This window comes from Rana temporaria, chromosome 1, assembly GCF_905171775.1.
Source record: "Rana temporaria chromosome 1, aRanTem1.1, whole genome shotgun sequence".
In the NCBI taxonomy this organism is placed as follows: Eukaryota; Metazoa; Chordata; class Amphibia; order Anura; family Ranidae; genus Rana; species Rana temporaria.
The window spans coordinates 316,694,472-316,710,753 of record NC_053489.1 but is presented as its reverse complement, the minus strand read 5'-3'; the positions used below and the strand labels follow the sequence as shown (position 1 = coordinate 316,710,753).

The 16,282-nt window shown below is 41.7% G+C and overlaps 1 protein-coding gene across 9 annotated transcripts in view; it reads left to right on the top strand.

Moving 5' to 3' along the window:
- FSD1L (fibronectin type III and SPRY domain containing 1 like) overlaps nt 1–16,282 on the top strand; it is a 99,852-nt gene that overhangs the window by 40,590 nt on the left and 42,980 nt on the right. For 4 of the 9 annotated variants that reach the window (XM_040359299.1, XM_040359289.1, XM_040359280.1 and 1 more), the window contains exons 5-9: nt 9,441–9,463; nt 10,774–10,895; nt 12,712–12,921; nt 14,752–14,841; nt 16,068–16,166. In XM_040359299.1, the coding sequence (XP_040215233.1) occupies nt 9,441–9,463; nt 10,774–10,895; nt 12,712–12,921; nt 14,752–14,841; nt 16,068–16,166 (544 nt within the window). The remainder of the gene's footprint in view (nt 1–9,440; nt 9,464–10,773; nt 10,896–12,711; nt 12,922–14,751; nt 14,842–16,067; nt 16,167–16,282) is intronic. The other 5 variants (XM_040359315.1, XM_040359306.1, XM_040359331.1 and 2 more) reach the window with 2 other exon arrangements.

Here is a 16,282-nt window from a genome sequence, read left to right as displayed (position 1 = left end):
GCCCTCTGCCCTCCCCACACACACATGGTAGTGTCCCATGCCCCCCTCCTACACAGTAATTCCCCCTCCCCCCCCCCCCCACACACACACACAGTAGTGTCCTTTGCTCCCTTCACAACACACAGACGTGTGCAGGTAGCTCTCTCCTACGTTACACCAGCTGTACATCAGAGCGGAGTGAGAGGCAGCACAGTGCTGGATGGAGGGCGGGAGCAGGAGCTGCCAGAGTTAACTTTTCATGTTAACAAGCTGAAGATTAGTTGCTATGACTGCCTAGCAACCAATCACCTGCTGGTTAACTTTCAAAGTAAAGTGGTTGTAAACCTTGTTACACCACTTGTACCTACAGGAAAACCTATAATAAGGCTTACCTGTAGGTACTGTAACTATCTCCTAAACCTGCACGGTTTAGGAGATATTTACCATATATGCTTGCGCCGATGTCATCGGCGCATGCACACAGAAGAAACGGCTCATTCGTGACGTTTCTTCAGCAGCGTGCCGTGACCGGCAGCTCCTGTGCACATGCTTACAGCGCCGGAGTCGCTAACCCGGTAATAACTTCGGGAGACATGTCGCCGGTCACAGCAGTGTGTCGGGACCGCTGCAACAGCTTCAATGTAAGGTAAGTATTTCATAATGATCTAGTATGCTATGCAAACTATCTCATTATGCCTTTGTCTTACAGGTTTTTTTTTGGGGGGGGGGGGGGGGGGTTACAACCACTTTAAAGCAGCTCTTGCCATCTATCCAGCACTGTTTTGCCTCCCACTCCACTCTGCTATTAAAAAGAGACAAGCGGAGGCTGGGGGGGAAGCATTGGCAATGCCCTGCTTGTGATCTACCTGCTGTTGGCTTCCCACGATCAACAGTTAGATCGCAATCGACGGGTTGCCGACCCCGGATCTAGACCATCATTTTTATATAAGTAAATGGACCCAGACCATTATACAATAAACAACTTTTCTACAGAATAAGAGCATGGGGCACATCATTTTGCACACATACAGTTTAACAGAGCATATCCTACAGTTTTGTTCAAAATTATTCAACCCCCCAATGCTGTAAAGGGTTTTAGGGAATTTAGTGTACATTTGTAATTGTATTCATAATGAAATCCTACAAGGACTTCTTAACCACTTAAGCCCCGGACCATATTGCTGCCTAAAGACCCAAGGGGTTTTTACAGTTCGGGACTGCGTCGCTTTAACAGACAATTGCGCGGTCGTGCGACGTGGCTCCCAAACAAAATTGGCGTCCTTTTTTCCCCACAAATAGAGCTTTCTTTTGGTGGTATTTGATCACCTCTGCGGTTTTTATTTTTTGCGCTATAAACAAAAATAGAGCGACAATTTTGAAAAAAATGCAATATTTTTTACTTTTTGCTGTAATAAATATCCCCCAAAAACATATATAAAATTTTTTTTTTTTCCTCAGTTTAGGCCGATACGTATTCTTCTACCTATTTTTGGTAAAAAAAAATCGCAATAATCGTTTATCGGTTGGTTTGCGCAAAATTTATAGCGTTTACAAAATAGGGGATAGTTTTTTTGCATTTTTATTTTTTTTACTACTAATGGCAGCGATCAGCGATTTTTTTTCGTGACTGCGACATTATGGCGGACACTTCGGACAATTTTGACACATTTTTGGGACAATTGTCATTTTCACAGCAAAAAATGCATTTAAATTGCATTGTTTATTGTGAAAATGACAGTTGCAGTTTGGGAGTTAACCACAGGGGGCGCTGTAGGAGTTAGGGTTTACTTTGTGTGTGTTTACTAGTGTAGGGGGGTGTGGCTGTAGGAATGACGTCATCGATCGTGTCTTCCCTATAAAGGGAATGACGCGATCGATGCGCCGACACAGTGAAGCCGTGTTTACACGCGGCTCTCCCCGTTCTTCAGCTCCGGGGAGCGTTCGCGACGGAGCGGCTATAAACAAATAGCCGCGCCGTCGTCCCGGATCGCTCCCCGAGCGGACCCGACCTCCGCATGTACCGGGGGGGGGGGTCCCGATCGGACCCCCCACCCACGTCTAGCAGAGGACGTACAGGTACGTACATGTGCCTGTCCGTGCCATTCTGCTGACGTATATGTACATGAGGAGGTCGGGAAGTGGTTAAAGAACCATATGCAACTAAAATGACATCAATTGGATTTGTAATACAGTAGTAAATGTTTCTTTTGTGAATTCTTCATTTACACAATTATTCAACCCCTTAAAGACTACCACTCTGAAGAACAGAGGTTCATTGAAGTGTTTTCAATCAGGTATTGAAAACACCTGTGGATGTCAGGGAGCAGCAATAAAGCCTAATAAGCACCAATTAGGCAGCTTTAAAATGACGGTGATACTCGGCTCCTTCTAGACATTTACTGGTGTGGTTACAAACATGGTGAAGTCAAGAGAATGGTCCGGGAAGACAAGAGAAGAGGTGATTACTCTTCACAGGAAGGGCAATGGCTATAAGAAGATTGCAAAGATGTTAAACATACCAAGAGACACCATAGGAAGCATCATTCGCAAATTCAAGGCAAAGGGCACTGTTGAAACGCTACCTGGTCGTGGCAAAAATAAGATGCTGACTTTGACTGCTGTGCGCTACCTGAAGCGTAGAGTGGAGAAAAGTCCCCGTGTGACTGCTGAGGAACTGAGAAAAGATGTCAGATGTGAGTACTGAAGTTTCTGCTCAGACAATACGGCGCACACTGCGTAATGAAGGCCTCCATGCCAGAACTCCCAGGCGCACCCCCTTGCTGTCTCCAAAGAATAAGAGTCGACTGCAGTATGCCGAAAGTCATGTGGGCAAACCACACACATTTTGGGATTGTGTTGTGTGGACTTATGAAACAAAATTACAACTGTTTGGGCCCATGGATCAACACTATGTTTGGAGGAGGAAGAACAAGGCCTATGATGAAAAGAACACCTTGCCTACTGTGAAGCATGGCGGGGGGTCAATCATGCTTTGGGGCTGTTTTGCTTCTGCAGGTACAGGGAAGCTTCAGCATGTGCAAGGTACCATGAATTCTCTTCAGTACCAGGAGATATTGGATGACAATGTGATGCAGTCCGTCACAAACCTGAGGCTTGGGAGACGTTGGACCTTTCAACAGGACAATGATCCCAAGCATACCTCCAAGTCCACTAGAGCATGGTTGCAGATTAAAGGCTGATACATTTTGGAGTGGCCATCGCAGTCACCAGACTTAAATCCGATTGAGAACCTCTGGTGGGACTTAAAGAAAGCAGTTGCAGTGCGCAAGCCTAAGAATGTGACTGAACTGGAGGCTTTTGCCCATGACGAATGGGCGAAGATACCCGTAGATCGCTGCAAGACACTTGTGTCAAGCTATGCTTCAAGTTTAAAAGTTGGTATAACTGTAAAAGGATGTTGTACTAAGATTGAATGTCAATTGGGGGTTGAATAAAACTGATAATGATGTGAGCACAGAAAAGACATTTGTGGTTATTTCATTATGAATGTTGTTATATTTGTCTGACCTACAAGTGCCTCTTTGATTTAATTGTAAGCAGGATGACTGAATGATCAAAATCAATGTCAAACTGGCCAAAACAATCAATTTCAGAGAGGCAAGCACTGGATTCACAAAGCCAGTGCTGCCAAAACTGCGCTGGGTTTCCTTGGCGTAAGCCGGCGTATGTGGAAGTGGGCGTGAGCCATGCAAATGATGCGTGACCCCCTGCAAATGATGGGCCGAGCGCCAGACAGATACGTATAACGAACGGCGCATGCGCCGTCCCGTGGACGCATCCCAGTGCGCATGCTCACAATCACGTCGGAACTACTCCCTTAGATACGCCGGATCACTGCCTACGGCGTGAACGTAACCTACGCCTAGTCATATTCACGTCCTACGAAAACTACGTAAAATACGTCGGCTTGTGTTCCCTTTGCATGGATGCTGCTGAGTTACACCTCCTTTATGGGGCATAACTTTGCGCCGGACGTATGACTTTACGCGCACTGCGTCGGACGGACGTTCGTGAATCGGCGTATCTCCCTCATTTGCATATGTGAATAGAAAATCAATGGAAGCGCCAAATAAGACCAGCGTAAATATGCGCCCACTCTACGCCGGCGTAGGCAAGTTACGTCGGTCGGATGAAGCCTATTTTCAGTCGTATCTTCGTTTCTGAGTCAGGCGCACAGATACGACGGCGCATATTTGCACTTATGCGGCGTATCTCAAGATACGTTGGCGCAAGTGCTTTGAATCCGGGGCTATATATATATATATTAATAAATAATTGTACAATTATCAAATCCTCCTGTCCCAAACACGTCATTTGTACAGTAGGGACTCTTCCAAAGTGTCCCGAGTATGTTAATTATGACTGCTGGTAAAGTGTTTATAAAACGAAGCAGTTGCAATTAATACATAAATCATTAAAAGGTAGAAAGATACATTTGGCAGTGTAGTGAGTTCTGATCCCACACACAGCTGCGTACCATTGTAGCCTTGTTTGCTTTTAAATTCGTCTAGCCGTTAATGTGATGCAGTAGAAGAACACAGAGTGGAGAGTGAATAGATCAGTGGCATTGAAAAGCACTGGAGCATGATGGCGACATCACAAAGCAAGCAGAAGTGAGAGGACCTGTTTACAATACGTGTCACAGTAACTCAGTCACTTGATAGAGAGCACTGTTCAATAGCATTGTTGTAGATAATTTCTCCTACTATATAAGAAACGGCAATCCAGACCATTGATTGTTTTGTCTTTCATCTGTGGCTTTTCAGTAAATGGTCTGAAGTTTACACTTTTGCTCAGTTATTTGTCACACAGAAAATTCATTTTTAAAAAACTGTAGAATCACCACACAAGCAAGCTTGTAGCAACAGCGCAAGTTCTGGAATGATTTAAGATGTGTACTCATAGAAACTACTGGGTGAAAGGAGAATTGTATCCAGCTAAATACTTAGGCCTCTTGCACACTGCAGCTTGAAAAAGCTCAGTACAGCTTTTTATTTTTTTTACTGAGCTAAAATACAGCTCATTGGGGTAGATTCAAGAAGCAATTGCGCCTGTGTAACCATAGGTTACACAGCGCAATTGCTTACTTGCCCCGGCGTAACGAATGCTCCTGATTCAGGAACCTCGTTACGCCGACTGCAGCCTAAGATCTGCGCAGCATAAGGCTCTTATGCCCGCATATCTTAGGCTGCATTCTAGCGATGGCCGCTAGGTGGCGTTCCCGTTGTGCTCAGTGTATAGTATGCAAATTGCATACTAACACCGATTCACAACGTTGCGCGAGCCCTGCGTACGCAATTTACGTCGTTTACGTACGGCGGTTTTCGCGCAAGGCTGCCCCTGCTATTAGCAGGGGCAGCCCATGTTATGTATACCCGTCGTTCCCGTGTCGCGAAATTTGAATTTTCCGTAGTTTGCGTAAGTGAATCGTGAATGCCGCTGGACGCCATTCACGTTCACTTTGAAGCAAATGACGTCCTTGCGACGTCATTTGCCGCAATGCACGTCGGGGAACTTTCCCGACGGAGCATGCGCTCTACACTCGGCGCGGGAACGCGCCTAATTTAAATGATTCCCGCCCCCTACGGGATCATTTAAATTGCGTGCTCTTGCGCCGGGCATTTTGCCGGCGCGCCCGCGCAATTTACGGAGCTTATGCTCCGTGAATCGAGGGCAGCGCAAAAAAATTGCGGGGGCGCAGGGCAAAATCGTTGCCCTGCGCCTCCGTAATAAATGCGCAAATCTCTTTGAATCCGGCCCATTAAGTGTAATGTGCCTATGCACACAGGTGCGTAAATAAGCTCTGTGCATTCTTCAAAAAATAAATATATAGGAAAATCCGCTTTTTTTGGACAGTTAGTTACACCTAAAATGTGCGAGCACACGCAAATTCGTATATGCAAAAATGCGCGTAAATATGTGCAAATGCTTACAAAAAAAAGTCTAAAAAAGTAGATGCTCAAACAGGAGTACCATGTGCAAGATGCCTTAAAGTAGAACTATGATTAAAAAATGACATGCATGTTGCAGTCTTTTTAAAAGTCATAACACAGCATTTTTCTATTATCTGCATCCTCCCTATAACATAATTTTACTAGTTAGTTTTGATCCTAAATATACAAAAACCAAACAGAGCTATAAATAAAATCACATATAAATATTCCCCATGTAAAGTTCATGCAAAATTCAAAAAAGGGGCCACAAATATATTTTTTCACATTAGCAATCCCCCCCATGTGCACAATTCTAAGAAATATATCACAAATATAAATATTCAAATAAAAAATCTCCTATGTGCAAATCATACAAAATGTGAATACATCTATGTGGCCAATAGTCAAAAATGTGCAAAGTCCACTTTTCCAGTGTCAATGTTGAATGTCCTCATCTCTTCTTTTCTAAATGGGAAAAAAAAATCACGTCACTCCAGCCACACCCGAAAGGTGATAAACTTACCTTTCAGCGTTGACCTCATAAAAAGTTAAATGGCCGAAACAGATTGTATAATAAATAATCCTCCTGTTCAACATTGACTTCACAGAAATAAATAGCAACTGCTAAACTCTTTGCATACCACACTCCATCAGATCATGATAGAAGATGGGAAACATAGAAACTCATTGTGCAACCTTCTTTATTAAAACTGCATACAGTTAAAACATACTGACTGATGATTTTGTGACAACTGCACTTTTAGTGAACGTCTCTTTAAAGCTTCCCCCCCCCAACTCCTCGGTGTCTCTCATATCAATAAACTTGACCAGAGATCTTCACTGTGTGCCTTGTTTGACTCTGAAATTTCCGTGCAAGTAAAAAGTCCAGATGGGGGTTTGGTCCTCTTACTTGGTTTATCCCTGTAGCTGCTCTGTACTTATGGTGGCCCTAGCCATCCAGAGTATGGACCCCTGCCGTTGCCTCTTATGGAGAGTGGTTGCTGGAGAAGAGCCTCCCTTTCGGCGACGATTTTGGGGATATGGCATTTTACGCAATATTCCTTTTTTGATACCATCCCTTATTTTCACTATGTCATAGGATAATTGTGAACAATATTGATCATTGGTAATTATTACACATTTCTAGCCCCTGTGTGGGCGATCAACCAGCTTGTTTATGAATCTCTTGTTTATCCAAAAACTCAATAAACATATTCAAACAGAAAAGAGTATGGACCCAGCTATAGAAATAAATGTACCAGCAGTGTTTTTGTTTGAGGCCTTGTCAGCAGCTGTATAGTCCCTATGGACTAGTGCGATAAATGCATTTCAGCTATGGACTTATTGACTTAAGCCTCGTACATAGGGTACGATTGTTGGACAACTGAGCATCTGATTGTTGTCAAAAGAGCATGTGCCAGGATCTTATCTTGCATACTAACATTACACAAATTGTTGCGCCACAAACGTAGTGACATTCTACGAGGAATTTCAGCTTTTGAGCACCTACTAATTTCGTGTTTGGGCATTGATTTCGAGCATGCGTGTTTGTACTTTCGACTTTTGTGTGACGGATTTGTGTACTGACCATCTGAAAATCTGACGTGGAGCTGTCCTTTGACAAAAATTTACAAGCCTGTTGTCCAACATTTGTTGGACGAAAATTGGAAAACAGTTGTTGAAAGGAGCGTACTAACTGTAAGAACTTCGGACAACAGCCTGTCAAACGACAATCCCCTTCTGATTTTCGTACCGTGTGTATGAGGCTTTATAGTAGAAATTACTTTACCATTATTAATCCAGATACTGGAATGATACATATGTTGCTTTTTGAGACAGATGAAACTTTGTTTAATATTTTGGTGATGTTAGGCACACTCTTTTAGCTCATTAGAGTACATCATAACAATATTTATGAGGGTAAAAACCACTGCACACTGTTCTCAGCAGTCATTGTCAGCAAAATGGGATCTCTTTCCACAACCATGCCTCTTTCTGCCCAGCTTTGTCTTCCAATGCCCTGTGTGCTAGCTGTGCTGGGTTATGACCTGCAGCATGCCTATAAATCATAGGGTGTGCAGACTTGTGTAACTAAAAAACTGCTCCACTTCCTGACAGCTTCTTGCCCTCTGCCAGCTGTTCTGGCTTTGCAGATGAATGTCCTGTAGCTCTCAATTGCCCAGGAGCTCAGGACATTGACAGTGCAGTGTATATTGTCAGCTGTGCTAGCTTTCTTGTTTGGTGTCCTGTAGCTTTTTATTGCCAAGGACAATACGAGTGATATATGGGCTGAGCAGACTTGCTGTGAACTTTTTCCCCAATTGAGCTGACCGTGTTCCTAAAATTGGTCAAAATTTGCTCAGTGGGTGGCAATGTCAAAATACATTAGACATAGCCGGAGATCTGTATAGCATGGATGGTGGACTCTGTTTGTTCTTTTATTCAACCTATACGAAATTGGAGCATGACAAGTTTTTTTAGATCTTCAAAGATCATTGCATATACTGCTGCAGAAGGAATTGTGAGTAGCAGATTCTTTAAGTTCTGTAAAGCGAAAGAGATCTGTTGTCTGCTGTTCGTCATACAGTGGCAACTGAAGAAAAGTTGTCAGTGAGTGTTGGCAATTACTGGGGAGTTCTCCACTCCCCTGTCAATGCCCTCAAACTTGCCCTTGACAATGCTGACAAGAGCCAGCCCAGAAAATGTTTAGAGACTGAACCCTGAATGTTTTTCCTCTTGGCTGCTAAAGAATGAAGTTTTGGGAGCCCTGTGATGACATCAGAGGGGTAAAAAAAAGAATATCTAATGTGAACTGGGTAAGTTTTTAGTTCAGGGGGAAATGAATACGGGGAAAATGTGGGGTTTATTAGAGCCTGCTTATGTAACTAGCAAATATAGCAACTGTTATGCATTATAAACGTGATGCTTGATACGTGAATGCACACTGGTGACATTGTTTATGTTTAGATCAACATTTTTCAATGTAGGACTTGAAAACAGAAAATAAAAACTCAATTTAGCAACACGCATGCTTAAATTTGGAACTGCAGTTTAGTGCATACCATGGGGTTATACTATATTACCAAACTTTTACACAAGGAAAACAGAATTTTGGCTACTTCTGCAAACCATTTAATGCAGTCAATCATGCTATATCATATGTTTGCCGGTACTGGCAGCATAAAATCTCAAAGCTGTATTATGCTGAAATGCTCTTTCAAGTGCAGTCTGATATTTTTCTGATTGATCTTTTACACTACAGGTAATCGTTTAATTGTTTCCTTTCTTTTAATGCCTGATGATTAACCAAAATGCTAACAGCTCATTTAACACCAATGTATTTCTTTTCTCCCTCAAGACCTGACTCACATTATGATCACTTGTATGTTCTATAAGGAATGGGTGCGGGTTGTGTTCATTTTACCCTTAAGTCCTGCATGGAGTTTGCTGACCTTTATACCTGCATGGAGGCACTAACTTTGCTTTCTCTCTTCTTCTTGCACCAAGGCTGCCAGACAGATCAAGGATAGGTACAGTACCAATCTCCTCTTTACTCTGTCAAATATATTTGACTCTTTCCTCTGATTGTCTTGACTTTTGTCCCCTCTCTTCTTCTTGATGCTGTACTGTTGCGTTGTCCTTGTATTCTATGTTTGTATTCTGTCTGTTCTACAAGAAGTGTATGATTACAGTTTATAGGGAATTTCTTAAGATTGTTTACAGAAATGTAGGCAGCTTTGGGGCTTATCAGTTATAACTTTAGAAGGAATAGCACATTTTAATGTATCTTATGTTTAAGAACACACGTTTGATTAAAAGGATATTGGAGGCAGATTTTTTATTTGCTATAAAACCAAAAACATGTCATACCTCCTCTGTGCAGTGGTTTAGCACAGAGCAGCCCAGCTTGTTCCCACTCACACACAGAGTGCAGCTTGGCCCTGCCCCCACACTCTACTCATTGGCTCACTTGCTGTGATTGACAGTGGCAGGAGCCAGTGCCTACTGCTGCTGTCTCAGCCAACGAGGAGGAAAAGACCCTACAGAGCTGAGGCTCTAGGGCACATCGCTGGATTGGGATTGAGCTCCGGTAAGTATTAGGGGGGCTGGCGGGGCTGCTGCACATACGTCTTTACCTTCATGCATAGAATACATGAAGGTTAAAAACCTTGAGAAAATCTGGTGTAGCAGAGAAACCAAGTACCAAGATTTAAGACCCATTCAGGTTATGTGTGGTGTTTATGCAACACATTATTGTGTGGTAACACCCCAGAATCAATTTTTATTACACAGTGTGGGTATGTTGATGCATTACGGTGGCATTTAAAATAAACAGCACTTCACAACACCTAGGCTTGCATGTTACCAGGCATTGCAAGTTTTAGTTTATGTTACCACGACACAAACATGTAAATAGGCATCCTGGACTACTTTTATATTTGGATGGGATTTATTCTGTGTCGGTGTCTGTCTGTGAAATAATTTTTATTTTTTTGCTGTTCTCTGCCCATTTTTATCACAAAACCGTTTCTGGTTTTCTGTACTTTATACGAGTTTGACACTAACAATGTATATGTACCAATGAATGAAATAAGTACATTATCATTTTAACCTCTTCTAAATAAGTCACATTATTGTTTCACTTACTCTGAATGTTCCCAAAGCGGTTTAACTAGTGAATATGAGGCAAACCAGTATTGTGCTGGTATCGAAGTGCCTTTGGGGGACTCTGGGAGCTGAGAAAAATAACACAAAACCTAAGAGCATATTATTTTTTGTAGCAGCAGAGACTGCCTTTTCCTTTTTTTTTGCTTATTCTAAGTTTACAATTCTATTGTAGGGTCACAATGGCTGCAGCTTTTCGTCTATCGTTGAAACCAAAAGTCAGTGACAACATGACATATCTAATGGTGGATTTTTCTCAGGAAAGGCAAACGATCCAGGGCTTAAAATTCTTACCAGGTAATGTGGTCTATATATATTTATATATATATTTTTTGCGAGTTTTCAATAAAGTGTGGGGTTGATTTATTAAAACTAGAGAGTGCAAAATCTGTAGCAGGTTTTATTGTCAAAGCTTAACTGAAGAAGCTGAAGTTAGAAGATGATGTTAGAAGATGATTGGCTACCATGCAGCTTCACCAGATTTTGAACTTTCCAGTTCTAGTAAGTTAAAAAGAAGATCATGTTGTAGATGTTTTTGCTACATGACAGCATCCACTGATTTCAATTATAGTCCTGTATGAGATGAGAAATGCATTTTTAAAGGCTTCACATTTATTTGAACTGATCACTTTATTGGACAGATCTAAAAAATAATTAAAACAAGGCTTAAAGGGTCACTAAAGGAATTTTTTTTTCAGCTAAATAGCTTCCTTTACCTTACTGCAGTACTGGTTTCATGTCCTCATTGTTCGTTTTTGCTTTCATGTTGCTGTAAATCCTCTCTGTTTTGGACACTTCCTGGTTGCCTGTTTCCTGATAACCACAGTACTGGGAGATTTCTCACGGTGGTCACTAATCAAGGAGCTGTGATTACTGTGTGTAAAACGAAACTGGATTGGTGCTGAGGAGTTTTAGACAAAGTATCACTGCTCTCTATTGGCTGACTGCCCTCTAGTGGCTCTCTGTACATCAGAGAACCAGCAAACAACAGCAAAAACGAAACTACACTGCAGGCACATTATATGATTGTTTTTTTTATCTATTTTTAATCATTTTTAAAAGGAATCAGTTAACTATTATGTCTCTATGCCCTGTAAACAGTCATTTCAGCTAAAAATTTTTTTTCCTTTAGTGACCCTTTAAAAAATAATAAGATTCCTTTTAAGTGGTCTCAGTTAACCGCAATTTTTCACAACTTACTACAGTTTCAGCTTTTATATCCTTGGCCACACTACTGCAATGATGCTCTTTTGAGAATTTGGCTTTTATCTAATTCTATTTTCTTGCTATAATGCAGTCAAGGGCATATGTCATTCCTTACCCTTTAGCATTACTATGCACTAAAAATGTTTTTGCGTATTCCGTTAGTGTAATGTTTTCCAGTTTAGGAATTCTCAAACCATTAATTAAAAGTAAACCATCTGCACGTAGTATATAAATAATTGATTACGCTCTTTTTGTATTCTGGATCTGATGAACTGTTCATGTTCTGCAGAAGTGCTTATGCTAATGCTGCAACAGTATACAGGATTAGTCAGATGACCTTCTCTGTCCTTTTTCTTTAAAAATGAAAGATGCTGCAAATTCCAACCGACAGCATTTCTGTAAAAGATTGCTTTATATGTGTGTGCCGAGCTGTCAGGCTGTTCTTTTGGAGATTGTAATTCTGTAAATGCATACCTGTTTCTTCTAACAACTCTTTTTATTTGTTATACCAATTGATTACCAGAAGCAATATGGTTTGTTGATGGACTCTAATGTCATAGCGCCCAAAGTAATTTAGATGAAAACCCATGGGCACAGCTTTTGATTAAAGGTAATCTAGTAGATGACAAACCCTTCCATTCAATGTGCAGTAAAGACCAGCAAAGATGGTGCCATTAACATCTCCACCCATCAGCTTTTTGAAAAGAGCCACTGGGTAGTTCTAAAGTTTCTTCATCAAAGCTGCTTGATGTTTCATTGTGTGATGCAGCCCAGGTTCTAACACTTCTTCAAAAAGCAATTATAACCAGCTAATGCAGTTGAATATTTTATAAACTTGTATCCAGTTCTCTAAAGGTGTCAATGGTGCACATAAATGTCCCTTAACATCCTGTTTTTCATCATTTAGTGCCTAAAGCACCCGAGATTGATCCAGCAGACTGTATAGTGGCTGACAATTGTGTGACAGTATCATGGCAAATGCCTGAAGAAGATAACAAAATCGACCATTATGTTCTGGAATATAGGAAAACAAACTACGATGGACTTCCAAGGGTTAAAGATGAGAGATGCTGGGAAACAGTAGATGATATAAAGGGCACAGAATATACACTTTCTGGTAGGTGTGACTTAATTTGTCTTTCAACTTAGCAGTTTGGGGGGGGGGGGGGGGGGGGGCATGGACTTGCACCCTCAGGGGCAATGGTCATGACCTCTGCTTATACAGAAACCTAGGCACACATTAAAAGATGCTGAAAATGCTTAAAAACAAAGTGTTTGATATCACTTTAACTGTACTTTTATTAGTGTTATCCTTTAAAGCCAAATTGCAGCCTTTACTTCAGTCTTACATAGTTGTACAGGCTCTTCTCCAGTACTGGAGTTGCTTACTCTGACTTTACACTCTATAAGCTTTTCATAGCATGCATTATAAGCTGCAGCAATTGAAATAAACTGCAACAGTAACAAAGGGGGACTCTGCAGACACTGGACAGACGCACATTAGAGCGACCTGTGGATTCCCCACTGTTGGTGAAATTGCTTTAAGGGAGGGCTCTCCCGGCATTATCTACGTATAATAGGAGCTTCTGTCCACTAAGGTCAAACACTCAGTGAGGACTGCCTGTGTATGCTCTCTGTGCCTCTCCCTCCCCTGCTGCCCGAGCTTTACAGACTTGCTGCTTGCTGACCTACTATGCATTGCACTGACTTCTACTATACATGTGCAGAACGGCTGTGCCTCAGCTTTTGCTAACTTCTCAATGCAACCTATGGTTTAAGAGACTGTTGAGCTGATGGATGAGACTTCTGCCTTCTACTCTGGTTTTGCGTTATGTCACTGCTCCAGACACTGTCTACATTAGTGGAGAATTGTCTTATGACTGACCAGAGCCTTCAGCTTAGTGCTTCTATTTCAGCTTCCTATATTGACAAGCACTAGCTGCTATAGGGGGTTACTGCCATCCATCCCCATAGTCCTTATTATCCCTCGCTTCCCACATCAGTGTGTGATTGGAAATGTGCATGTGAGCCCGGGCTGTGATTTTGAATATTTGCCAATGTTGTCATACTTGGTTTTATTAATGTGCGTTGAAGGTACGGTGCTTTTTTCTTATATTGTTACTTATTTTGGTGAGTCGGTAGATAAATAAAACACTTAGGCCCAGATTCTCAAAGGGCTTACGACGGCGCAACGCCATGTACGCCGTCGTAAGTCCTAATCTGGGCCGTCGTATCTATGCGACTGATTCTTAGAATCAGTTACACATAGATATCCATTCGATCCGACAGGCGTAAGGCTCTTACGCCGTCGGATCTTAAATGCAATTTTTTTTTTGTCCGCTAGGTGTCGCCTCCGTCGTTTTCCCCGTCGAGTATGCAAATTAGCTAGATACGCGAATTCCCGAACGTACGCGCGGCCGACACAGTAAAGTTACGACGTTTACGTTGGGCTTGTCCCGACGTAAAGTTGCCCCTGGGTATATGAGGCGCAATCAATGTTAAGTATGGCCGTCGTTCCCGCGTTTAAATTAAAAAATTTACGTTGTTTGCGTAAGTCGTCCGTGAATGGGGCTGGACGCCATTTACGTTCACGTCGAAACCAATAACGTCCTTGCGACGTCATTTGGAGCAATGCACCCTGTGATATTTTTTCGGAAGGCGCATGCACAGTACGTTAGGCGGGGCTTGCGCCGGGTGATTTACGCTATGCCGCCGCAACTTTACAGGCAAGTGCTTTGTGAATAAAGCACTTGCCTGCAAAACTTGCGGCGTAACGTAAAGGAGATACATTACGCCCGCACAGTTTTGCGCGATTCTACGAGAATCTGCCCCTTAGTGCACAACTATTTTTTATATCTTTTTGTGATTGCAATTGAGATAAAGCCTGCCTCACTTGCATGATGTCCAGCGTCATCTAATCCTTTCCTTCCGAACCTTATTGTCCCAGGCCCACCCTTTAAAGCAGAGCTCCATCCAAAAGGGGAGAGAGACACAGTGAAAACAGCTGGGCCGAGCATATCGCTGGATCATGGGACAGGTGAGTGGCTGTTAAAAGTCAGCAGCTACAAAAACTGTAGCTGCTGGCCTTTAATTTTTACATAGGAGACTGGAGCTCCTCTTAATTTATTGGATTTCAGTTCTTTCAATAATGAAGGTTCTGAATCACGCGAGGGCCTTACTCAGGGCAGTCTGCCTACAAATGCAACCTATGGGGAAAGGGAGTTACTGCTCCAGGTGGGTATGCTTATGCAATCAGTGTCTTCTCAGGAAATCAAGGGTGTAGGCAATGCAAAAGGCAAGTAATAGAGAAGATAAATGGACAGCCACACTCTAAAAAAAACCTTGATGGTCGTCTTTATTTGTAAAAAAGATGAAAATAAGCACTACAAATCACAGCAAAAATGGGGATTAACAACCTACGCGTTTCTAGTGCTTAATCATGGCTTTAATCCTGGCATGAGCCTTGATTAGGCACTAACAAATAGTGTGAAACGCGTAGACTGTTAATCCCCATTTTTTCAGTGATTTGTAGTGCTTATTTATTTTATTTTTTTTACAAATGAAAACAACCATCAAGGTTTTTTATAGAGTGCGGCTGTCCATTTACCTTCTCTATTTCTTACAAATGCAACCTACTTAGGATTTCCTACTCCTCCAGACTAATATTCACCCCTCAAGGCATATTGATATTTGTATAACACCTATCAAGATCCAACCCACTACTTGCATCTGTGCTGAGGACTTTTGAGAGTAAAGTACTGAGGCAGGGTGCTATGATGTTTTTCAGGAGCCTATGTACAGCAGCTCTATGGTATCACAGAACAAGGATTTCAAGTGATTGTGTAGAAAGACCAACTCAGGATCATCTGTTAAATTAACTAACGCCACATTACTAACAGTCAAAGGAGATTGCACAGTGGGTGATGTGGGCTATTTGGGCAATGTCAGAATGAGAACAAAAGCCCTGGACAGTCCTTTACGTATTTCCTGCCCCATTTTCAGGCCTATGGGAAGTGTACACTTTTTTGGATTAATCGTATATTAAATGTTAATATTCCTATTCATTTTTTATCAGTCTTTCACAGACATGGCGAAATTCACAAACAACAATAGACACAAATTTATGTAACATGGCTACAATTGTTCCTGCCAGTTTAACAATATAATCTGTTTTCAACATAGCGACCTTTGATGAAATTGAGCAGAATTTTCTTGTACTGTTTATTTTTCTACCTCCATTTTCTTTATTATGTTCACATTCAGGTTTGAAGTTTGACTCTAAATATATGAACTTTAGAGTACGAGCATGTAACAAAGCTGTAGCAGGAGAATACTCAGACCCAGTCACACTGGAAACTAAAGGTAATACTTTCTTCGATTTGGAAAAAAATGGAAAAACAAATGTGTTTATTTTTGACTTTACCATAACAAATATGGATGATGGGAAGCAAGTTCTCAATTTAAATCTTATATAAAAA